Raw genomic sequence first — 12,091 nt, forward strand, 5'->3', positions numbered from 1 at the left:
GTCTCTCGTCTGACGTCTCTCGTCTCACGTGTCATGTCGCACGTCCCACGTCCCATGTTTTACGTCTCACGTTTCACGTTTGACGTCATACGTCTAACGTTTCACATCTCACGTCCCACGTTGTACATCTCTCGTTTCACGTCTCACGACGTCCCACGTCCTACGTCTCAAGTCTCACGTCGCACGTCCCATATCCCATATATTACGCCCATGTCTCACCTTCCACGTTCCATGTAACACGTCTTACATCCCACGTCGCACGTATCACATTGTTGCACTAAAATACTTTATTCTTTCATAAAATAATGGTGCTTTAGTTTACTGGTTGCAATAACTAATGTTCCTTTTTGTTTTTTATCCTTCTTCAGATAATAGCTTCTTATTGATCGAAAGAAGGAAGAGAAAGAACATTATTTTACCGGAAATAGGAAAGCTAACTTTATGCAACAACAGTAATTTGAAGTTTTTGCAGATGTCTGTTATCATTACATGGATGATTTTAGTAAAATGTTTAGATGTTGGTAGACAATATTTTTTTATTGGTTTTCTGTTCTAACACTCAATATGCGAAGAGATGTGTCACAAAATTCTAATCAAGGGTGGGCAAAACATCCATTTTTTATAATCCAGTCTATTTTTTCTATGATCTAATCCATTTAATATCTATTTTATTAAAAATTTAATCCATTTAAAATCCATTTTATTGGATATGGATATCAATCTGATATATATTTTATGAATTGGATATCCATTCTCTAAATCTAGATTTTCAAAATGGATAATCCAAAATATCCAATCTAAATTTTCAATTTATATTTTTGGTTAGGTTAGGCTAAAAGTTGAGACTGACTAGTCCAAATTTAGTCGTATTTGATTGAGTTGGCATGACCCTATACAAAATTTGGCCGAATTCTGTCAAGTCGGTCTCGATCAAAATTTGGCCCAGCTGGTCCTGGATAAAATTTGGAAGTATTCGGTTGAGTTCACCCCGACCCAAATTTGACTGCATTGGCCTGAGTCGACCTAGACAAAATTTGACTGTATTCGGCCGAGACAACCACGACCAAAATTTGACTGTATTCCTAGTTGGCTCTAGTCAAAATTTGGTCGAATTCAATCGAGTTGGCCCCGATTGAGATTTGGCCGAGTTGGCCCTGACCCAAATTTGGTCGTATTTGGCTGAGACGACCTAGGATGAAATTTGGTCGTATTCAAATGAGTCAATGACGATCGAAATTTGGTCGTATTCAACTGAGTCAGCCACGACCGAAATTTGGCCGAATTCAGTCGAGTCGGCTCCAGTCAAAATTTGGTCGTGTTGGCCTTGACCAAAATTTGATCGAGTTGGTCCTGGCTTGAATTTGGTCATATTCGACAGAGTCGATCCTAACCTAAATTTGACCAAATTCAGTCGAGTTGCTCATGACTAAAATTTGGTCAAGTCGGCACTTGCACAAATTTAGCCGTATTCGGTCAACTAAGTCCTAAACGAAATTTGACTATATTCAATTTAGTCGGCTGTGATCGAAAATTGGCCATATTCAATCAAGTCGGTCCCAACCAACGAATTTAGTGGAGTCAACCCTAACCAAAATTTGACTAATCAGGCCCTGACCCAAATGTGGCCATATTTGGCCAAGTCGGCTCTGGCCAAAATTTGGTCGTATTAGGCAAAATCGACCCTGGCCGAAATTCATTCGATCTCGACTGAAATTTTGTCGAGTCAACCTTAGCTCAAATTTGGTCACGTCGTCCCTGACCGAATTTCGTTTGAAATTCATCCAAGTTCATCCCATGCTGAAATTTGGCCTCGTTGGCCTCGACAAAAAATCTGCCAAATTTTATGGTTTCAGCCCTATCGAAAATCTAATCCACATCCATTTTGGATCCAAATAATGGATATGGATCCAAATTTGTGTCCATAGGGCTGACACCAAAGAATTTGACAGATTTGGCCGAATACTTCGAAATTTTGTCCAGGACCAATGGGGTCAAATCTCGATTGGGATCGACTTGACAAAATTTGGCCTAATTCGGCCAAATTTTGTACAAGGTCATGTCAACTCAATCAAATATGACTAAATTTGGGCTAGTCCGTCTCAACCTTTAGCCTAACCTAACAAAAAATATAAAGTGAAATTTTGGATTGGATATTTAGGATTATCCATTTTGAAAATCTATATTTCGAGAATGAATATCCAATCCATAAAATATATAAAATGTAGATTAGATTGATATCCAGATTCAATAAAATGAATTTTAAATGGATTGAATTTTTAATAGAATGGATATTAAATGGATTGGATCATAGAAAAAATAGATTGGATCATAAAAATTGGATTTTTTGTCCACCCTTATTTTAAGGAATATATTTGAGTTAGAGAGTGGTCTTCTAAAGGTAATGGAACCCTATTATTTTTATTTTTTTCAAGTTCAAATTTGTATAATAATTCTATGCAAGTTAATGAATTGAATGATTTCTTAATTAGTTTGTGATCTATGATGTAATGACGTAATTGATTAATAATTCATATTATGTGTTATTGAAATTATGAATTTTCAACTAATGCTTTTTCTGTGTTGAGCTGATTTTCTGTGTTGAGCATAAGCTTGTTGTGTTAAAGGTTGTAAAATTTGAAATTAAAGGTGTGCTATAAAATCAATAAGAAAGTCACTGCAGTATGACGCAATTTTAGTTTTAAAAATATGATGCAATTTTAGTTTTTGTCCTTATTTCAAACTCTTATCCTATTACGAAAAGTATGGATGAAATATACAAGATTCATTGATAGCGAACATATGCAACGGTGAAAAGTCAATAATCCTACTTACCACTTTTCAGTTTGTTTGCAATAACTACTTTGAAAATTGATTTTACTTATTATTATGTCAATATAATATTTTATTACAATATGCTGTGTCAAATAAATTTAAAAACAAAAATTGATGTAAGAATAATTTTACATGTTTTTAATGAAAAGCTTCACTTCCAAGTTCTTTGAAATATTTTATTACATAAATCTTTTATATATATATATATATATATATATATATATATATATATATATATATATATATATATATATATATATATATATATATATATATATATATATATATATGGGTTAAGATGTTTTTAGTCCCTGAACTTTGGCCAAAAATTAGAATTCGTTCCTGGTTGAAACTTTGATAAATTTTAGTCCCTAAACTTTAAAATTGAATGAATATAGTTCTTTTAACCCAATTACGTTGACTTTTCTTTTTTCAACATGTCAATGTATTTCATGTTAATATATGAGTTGTTTGCATCGTTTGATACATTCTCGACTCAATATTTATCGAAAAATGCATTTGAAACCTAAAAAAAAATTAACAAAATTGGGTTAAAATGACTATATTAATTCATTTTTAAAGTTTAGGGACCAAAATTTATCAAAGTTTCGACTAGGACGAATTCCAATTTTTTGTCAAAGTTCAAGGACTAAAAACATACTTAACCATATATATATATATATATATATATATATATATATATATATATATATATATATATATATATATATATATATATATATATATTCACTATTTACGTTTTATTTAAAATAAATATTCAAATTTTAGAATTGTGTTTCTAATAAAAATTTCAAAACGATTTTTTTGCATATTTTATATATTTTAAATTTAGTTATTTATTTTTATCCAACTTACATAACATGTTTCATTTTTTATGAGAATTTTGAAATTAAAATCTTAGATTTCAAATTTTCAACTTAAAATATAAATAATAATATTTTTTTTTATTCACAACACATCTTGATTAAAAATAATTATCTTAAATTCAAAATCATAACGAGACAGTCACATTTTATAAAAAAAAATCGTTAAATCTTTATAAAATTATTTTCATATAAACCCACAATAGTATATTACAATTTAAAACTATGAAATACACAACGTCTAATTATTATTAAATATAATACTTCACTATCCATAATTTTCAAAGTTGGAATTCGATTGACACATTTTTAAAAACTGAGTACCAAACTGGCACATCTGAATAGAGTGAGTACTGACAAATTAAACATTATATTTATATGCACCACGATCTATCATTTGTAGCTTTATATAGTTTACTCTTCACAATTTTTGTATCTTTTAACGTTTTGTGTCTTTATTAAGTCTACTCAATAATTTTTATATCGTCCATCATTTTTATTATTAGAGAATTAACTATTATATTTTTCTACATTTTTTACTCAATATTTCATTTAAAATTAAATTAAATTTCTTAATTTTAATTAACTAAATCTTAATATATTATTTAAAATATTACAAATATATAAATAATTTAAATACACTTTTATCATAAAATCGATTAAAATATTATTATTGAATTTTATAAAATAAAATTTATATTAAATTTAATTATACTTTAATAATTTTACCAACTTTTGAAATATACTATAATTCTAATAAATATAGAAGAAAATAAATATACTATAATTTTTAATTTTTTAGTATTTTGTGATCAATTATTTAATTTATGATATTATTATTGGGGACGTGTTTCTTATATAAGAGGAAGTTTGACACTGAGAATGGCACTGAAGTCTGCACTGAGAATAGCAGTGACAAGCAGAGACAAAGAATATTAAAAGGTTATTATGAAACTTTTGATTACTTGTATGCATTTAGAATTTGCTCCCACCCATTTTCTTTTATTGCTTTGTTTCTTTTTCAAGAACGAGGTTTGGATTGGAATACGTGGAAGCAGGTACCAGAAGAAAAATCAAAGAACAAGAAGAAACAAGCGAAGACAGCAAAGAATTTGAGCGGGGTAGCATGGACCAAATGCTTTCTAAAATCGAGAAGGAAGCATACTATAAAACCTTGCGTGCTTTCAGGATTCAATCCAATGATCTTTCATGGGTAATTAATTATCAGTTCCTTCTCTTATTTATCTCTCTCAGCGATCTTTGTGTTTTTCTTCTTGAAACCGAAACTCCTGCACTTATTGTTCATCAGGAGAAGGAAGCGGTTCTAACTAATCTCAGGGAACAATTGAGGATCTCAAATGATGTTCACGGAGAGCTTCTTCGCAATCTTGAGTTTGATAACGCGCTGCAAAATGCAATCAGACAGAGAGAGAAACCAACTAACCATGGCGGTGATGTTCAAGATGCAACAGGAAACAAATCTCCGCGGCCAAGAACTCGGAGAATATCCGAATTGGTACGCACCATCTTGCATTGGAAACCTTTGCAATCATCTCAGAGATTAAATATTATGCAAGAAACATTTTGAATATCTTTCTTAGTTTGTGACAAGAAAAATCATGTTTCTGTTATTTGATTAGTATTTAGTTGAGGACACACGAGTGCAGGGTAGAGAACCTGGTGGCCTAGGCCAGTATAATAATATTCCAGTTGCAGGAAGAATTGTTAGACATGAAAATGTTGGGTGGAAGAGAGCAGAGCAAGAGACACAGAAAGATTGGTCGATGAGGTAAATACATGTCATTATTATAAGTATTGAGATTCATAATTAATATATATATATATATATTATAAGGAGAATGGTGTTTTCAGGTGGGTAGAACTCTGGCTTCAGTTCATGTAAATTCTCTGGATCTGAAGAGTGCAAAGATATTGCTGATTTTGTACCTATGATTGTTGTTATGGTCCTTTTCACCTTCTTTTTTCTTCTACCACTGTTCAAACTTAATACAATTAAGTGTACAGGAACATGAGAAGGTCCTTGTTGACGCAATTACATAACTTGCAGGTGATTTTGATGAATTACTGTACATAAAGGATTCTTGTTGCTATGAAATTAGTTGATTTTTGAGTTCTGAGTGTGATGAACTGTACAATGTTATCAAATTAGTAAACACATTTTACTTTTTACGTATCCATTGACAGATTAAAGTGATGTTATAGAGTTTGTTCGATTTGAATTTGCCAAGTCAAATACAAACTTTTTTGTATGGTCAAAGTTTGATGAAATTCAACTCAATCCTACTCTTAATAAGAGTGTACTATTTAAAATTTAATTGGATTAAGATTTTTTTTTTATGTAGACTAAAGTAATCTCTTAAAGAATAAAAATAATGACCTATTTATTTCTGTTCTTAACTTAAAAAATGAAAAGTTATTATTAATTTTTATCGTAACTTTGCATTTATAATTGCCTTGAGAAAGTTATATAACTTTTGAGCATAATTGGGTATAAAATGTTATTTTCATAAACACATGTTTTCTTAACTTTTTTAAATGTATAATATAATAATTCTGTAATTTATTTTCTTAAAATAATTTCTAATTGACCAAAAATACTATATCAAAAAGCTGTATTATATTCACCTTCAACACATGACATAAGTTTCATTGTTAGTTTTTATTCTAATATATCAATTTCAATTAAGTTGATGTTTAAAAAGTATTAAAATTTCCCGAAATAGGTTTAAGAGCTATACCTTATAATAAATCTAATGAAAATTATGTAATAATGATTTGAATGTATTCTATAAGAAATTAGATACGTTTAATATTAGTATGAAGTAAAAAAATTGATAGTTTAATATTTTGGATGAATAAAAAAAAATCTTTGTATTTCTCATTTATATCATATACATCTATACTATAACTAAGTGTAATATAGAAAATGATGTGATAATCATGTGAATTTACTGTACAAAACATTAAATACATTTATATAGCACCAGTAAGAAATAAATGATTCATAATTTAATAATTTAGATGATTGAAAAAAGAATTGTATTTCTCAATTAAACCATATACATATGTACCACAACTAAGTGTATGTCTAATAATATCTTTTTTATTTCCATATTTTATATATAGTAATTGAAGCTCAAGGAATCTTTCCGACTTTTCGCATAACATATGTATACTCATTTATAATAAAATAAATGTAATTTTTCAAACTAACAACTCAAATAACGTAATTTTTAACAACATTCTAAGTAAATAAAAAAACAAAACATATAATATTATTTGAAAGGGTAAAGTGTTCTAAATATCTATCAAAATTAAATAACTTAGCTAAATTTAATTCATATGTTATTATTAAATTTATCAGGTTCTACACATTGGCTAGAATAATTAACATTATGTTGGACAAACAAAAATTCGTTGTGTTAATAATGATTAACTAAATTTTAATACTAGTTAATATATATATATATATATATATATATATATATATAATTAAAAGTAAATTGAAATGTAATATGGGATGAGGAGGGGAAAATGTGAGTGGAGGAGAGTGTTGGAGAAAAACAGAAATAAACATTTATTTTTTACTTTTATAATTAATGCAAAAGTTTCAAGGACTATATAAAAGGAGCACACAGTGACTCAGAATTCTGTCTATTGGAGTCTCTGCCGCTTCTCCTTCTCCTTCTTTCTGTTTCTTTTACACTTCCTTCCTTATTCTACAATTCGTTACGCTTCCGAAATCCTTCTACTCTTCGTTTTTATCCTCGCTCGGTTGCAATATCCTAACAACGTCATCATCATGATCAACGTGAAACGCGAACTGGACGCTGATGATGATTGCAGTAGCGATGATAAGCGTGACTCTGAACTCCACGCCGTATGCGACGACGCTGATTACCAAACACCGAAACGCCGTCGAGGTATTCGTTCTCGGTATCTGGCCTTCAAGAACATGATTCATGGTAATTTCGTTTTACTCGCTTTGCTTGATTCGTACACTTCGTTTCGCTCTAAAATCGACTTCGAATATTCCTTACTAACTACCACTTAATGCACAAAAACGACCGCCAGTCCTGTGCCGTTATCGGTTTTCTGTGTGAGGAATGAGATAGTAGCGTTTTGAATTTTGACTGCATGTGTACCTCTTGGCTTTTCAGATGAAAGGGAAGAAATTGCTAGGCCTGACTCTGACAAGTTCGATTTGATCTTTAGTGAAATGGAGAGCTTACATCAGCAAGGTATTTATTTATTTATTTTTGGTAATGCTTTGGTTCTGATTAGTTTTGAGGATTTTTGGAGGAACTATAGTTTTTAAAGTTATTTGTGGAAATTAAATTAATAATTCCAAGCACTGCTAAATTAAGCATATTGCCTCACTTGTTATTATTTACACCCAAACATATATATTGTCTTTAGAATTTCATCCAATAAGGCACCTCTCGTGACAAAATCACCGTCAAATTGGATGATTTATATCGAACATACAATGTCTTGCTCCAGACGCACTTTAAATTGTTTATGGATTAAAAAAATGCATGTATTTGACTATATTTTAAATATATATTTTTTATGGATAAAACACAATGCATTTGACTATACTTTAAATATATTACAATGTATGTGATGCCATAGAATTATTAATTTTTAATATCAGTGGCATGCATGAAAGATCCTCCATAGGAGGATTTGTTATCGTCTAATGAAATGTGGGTGAAGCTATGGTTTGTAAGATGAGATTTTTACTAATTAATATATTCTATTCAATTCATATCTTTAGAGGTTATAAGTTATTAACAAGAATAGTTTCCGTTACCATGGACATTTTAAGAAATTAAGTAGTAAGTATCTTGATTTCTTCTTATTATTAAAACTTTTTTGGTCTTTTTATGAGTTTATCATAGTCTATTGTATAGGAGACTAATCACGTACAAATAATGTGACTTTTTCAACAAGTTTCACATTAGTTGAATCGTATTATTAATATGAGTTATCAATTGAAGTGGAGAAGAGAAAAGGAAAAAAGTTTAAAATTCCATAGTTTTCATAGAATTAAATACTCTCTTTTGAAGATATTATTTAGAAGAAATTGATGGGGCCTTTTTAATTTTATAATGCATTTATTAATTTGTATGAAAAATTTTTATTTGTCTCTATTAAATATTATGAATATGTGTGTTTTTATTGATAAATTATGAAAAAATTTCAGAAATCGATAATAATAAAGATAAATAAAGATAAAGTTAACACATAGGCTATTTAAAATTTCAACAATTCCAACCCATTTAATTTACTTTAATTTACGTGTGTTATCTTAAAATTACTTTGTATTAAGGATTAGAGGTCTAAAAAATTCAACGGTGTCATCATCATTCATAATTAAAATGTGCTTCCAAGATACATTACCATGGAAGTGGATGAAAAATTCTATTTAGCAAAACAAATCAATTCTATTTAGCGAAACAAATCCCGTAAGACTATGTAGGGATGCGATGATAGATAGTGAGAAAAAAAAGACTAAAGAAAAATAATGAAAATTAAAATTAAAATTATATGAATTAAGAAAAAAATACTAGCTAAGAGACGGGATTTCACTAAAAGGTTTGGAAGTGCATGTAATTGATTTTAGAATAAAAAATATATAGCAATTGTTTTATTTAGACAATGATCATAGTGTCACTTGATTCTATACCATGTTAAATTACACGTGATAGGAAGGAAATAAAGTAAGTGATATTGACAAAATTGGATTCCGATTCGTTAGATATGTTTACATAACTCATTAAGTCATATTCATAATCGATTATATCTTATTGAAATGGAGATTTTCTAACAAAAGAGCACATATAGAGTCAATTAAGGGACGTATATGAGGCATACTACATGTAATATATAGATGTTAATGGTCAACATAAGTAATAATGTGTTATGCATAATCGATTACATAAATTCTGTTGCATTAAGGCCATATTGGGAACTACATATTTAGTTATACATACTACGTATTGGATTATGTACCAATTAATTCATATGAATTAGCCAAATGTGTTCTTCACAGGTGACACATAAAAGTTGGGTAATGATACATAAAAGTTCATTGGCAGATAAGAGGAATTATGACACGTTATTAGGTTGAGCAAGGACAAAAGGAAGAAAAGTTCAAACTCATGTTAACTTTCTAGACAAATCATATGAAATGAGTGATTTGTATGGAAATGTAAATATCAAGTCATCTTTGATGTTATAAAAGGATGTGTAAGGTATGGCTCCATATGAGCCTGAGCAATGAAATTAGATATGCAACATGATTGCTATGTCAGTAAAAAAAGATAATACTTGGCATATCATTCAGAGATTCACATTGACAAGAGGTAAATTATAGGATTATAGTGTATAAACATTTGTAAACCTCACCATGTAAGTTAATTGTATAGAGTTAAATTAGTTAAATCTACTTTATAAGATAATATTAAAATTTAGTCTAACGGTTTGTTGAGTTTATTGTGGTAGTTGCTTTCATAATATGCCTTTTGTTAATTGGTTCTGTTCTAGAATTTCTTGTTAAATTAAAAAAGAAAAAAACTGTTAACATTTTTCGTTCTTTAGTTGTGCCCCATGGTAACAAATACAATACCCCAAGTTCATTCAGTGTAGTTCGCAAGACTTTGTTTCTCATATTTAAGTTTTTATTTTAATTTTTTGTCTAATTTCAGTTACAAAACCAAGAGAACAAGTAGCTGATGCAAAGGCTCTTTTGGAAATCACTCAATCCCTGGTAATGTCTGTGAGGACTACTGCGAATGGTGGAATAACTCCTTCAGACTTTGTTACGCACATTCTTAAAAAGTTCGGAGGACATGTTGGACCAAGTAATAGCGCAGAAGATTGCAGTAGAAATTCAGTAGCTTGGAATGATATTGGAGTTGCGGTGTCACATGTTTTTAGAGCAGGTTATGGGTGCTGTACAATGTAATGTCCGTTCCGTATATAGAAGAGAATTCTTTGTTATCGATTGTAATATTTCTTTGGGTGTTCATTTCGAATTTTCTTATTCAGGATGGCCCCAATGGATGCTAAAATAAAGCAGAGGAAGGTCATTAATCGTCGAAAGCCTGTGAGACCCACTGAATTGGCTCGGCCTGAAGAGGTAAAACTTATTATTGAGTCTGCGGTTTTGCTAGAAATAAAACAGGAGAGAAAATAAGAGTTCACTAGCGGTGTTCATTTTGATAGACCTTTAAATGCTTCACAAGTCTTCAATTTGTTCATCCATGATTGGAAGTTTCTTACGGTTTACCTCGCATTTATTTGTGCTGAGAAAATTATGAAAATGCAATCTTTTAGCCATAGTCGAGAGTATGGAATTATTAAAGCTACGGTTTTTTCTGTTTTCAGAATTGTAAATTCAGTGATTTTTATGTAATATGACATACTAATCTCTTTTTTTTCCTTTTATCATTGTATACTTTTGCAGCTGTGTGGAGGTTCAGGGGAAGAGATAGCGGAAACCGATAAGCTTATGTTAACTATGTTTAACATCTTAAGGATCAACAAAGTTGTGAAGCTTGAAAATCTGGTTTTGAATCGGAACTCCTTTGGACAAACCGTGGAGAATTTATTTGCTTTATCCTTTTTAGTCCGAGATGGTCGGGCTGAAATAAAAGTTAACGAGGCCGGATGGCAACTAGTTTGTGAGTTATTTTAAAATGATTATACTAACTCTGGACTTATATTACACAGTTAGCCTAGATTTCACCTTCATATTTTTTCATATACTTGCTCAACGTCAGCGCCAAGGAACGCTCCTGCTGCAAATTCAGTTGTTTCCGGGGATGTTGCTTTCAGCCATTTTGTATTCCGATTTGACTTCAATGATTGGAAGGTATTTTTACTTGTAATTGTTTCTTGTATTAAATTAAATTTAGTGGATCATTTTTCGTTTGTCTACGTTTTCAATGATTTTATACTGGAAGCAAACTGTTGAAGAGAAAAAGAGGAGCTCCTTTGTCATGTTAATTATTAAATTCTCAGTTGATGGTTCGCACTGTTGGGGTTGGAGAGGAGCTGATGCCTCATAGGAACAGTGAATCACAGAGATAGTGCAGTTTATGCGGAATCTCATGCTCGGGTAGTTTAGTTTCAGATGAAGTTTTCATATGGATGCTGACTAATCCTTTGAAAACTTTGAATTTATGAATATTTTTTCTGAAGCAAACCTGTTCCTGAATGGATGGTGGCGCTGCCGCATTTAATACTGTGCTGTGCGTTTAAAACGTCCGAGCAATCAGATGCTAATCAACAACGATTAAGCGTTTTATACTGTCCGTTCTTCCTATTATAAGGGAGGAACAAAT

The 12,091-nt window shown here is 30.4% G+C and overlaps 1 protein-coding gene across 1 annotated transcript; it reads left to right on the forward strand.

Moving 5' to 3' along the window:
- Positions 1–7,424: 7,424 nt before the first annotated feature.
- Positions 7,425–11,837, forward strand: LOC114190661 (non-structural maintenance of chromosomes element 4 homolog A-like). The gene is made up of 7 exons (XM_028079637.1): positions 7,425–7,702; positions 7,898–7,978; positions 10,451–10,706; positions 10,794–10,884; positions 11,212–11,428; positions 11,528–11,619; positions 11,769–11,837. Exons 1-7 carry the CDS (start codon positions 7,540–7,542, stop codon positions 11,835–11,837), a joined length of 969 nt encoding a protein of 322 aa, XP_027935438.1. The 5' UTR covers positions 7,425–7,539.
- Positions 11,838–12,091: the final 254 nt, after the last annotated feature.

The sequence above is a fragment of the Vigna unguiculata genome, chromosome 1 (genome assembly GCF_004118075.2).
Source record: "Vigna unguiculata cultivar IT97K-499-35 chromosome 1, ASM411807v1, whole genome shotgun sequence".
NCBI lineage: Eukaryota > Viridiplantae > Streptophyta > Magnoliopsida > Fabales > Fabaceae > Vigna > Vigna unguiculata.

What these genes read in the sequence shown, in the direction of transcription:
- LOC114190661 (XM_028079637.1), top strand. Translation starts at nt 7,540, where the DNA reads ATGATCAACGTGAAACGCGAACTGGACGCTGATGATGATTGCAGTAGC. An exon ending in CTTCAAGAACATGATTCATG is followed by an intron (nt 7,703 to 7,897) that starts GTAATTTCGTTT and finishes TTGGCTTTTCAG; the next exon opens with ATGAAAGGGAAGAAATTGCT. An exon ending in GGAGAGCTTACATCAGCAAG is followed by an intron (nt 7,979 to 10,450) that starts GTATTTATTTAT and finishes GTCTAATTTCAG; the next exon opens with TTACAAAACCAAGAGAACAA.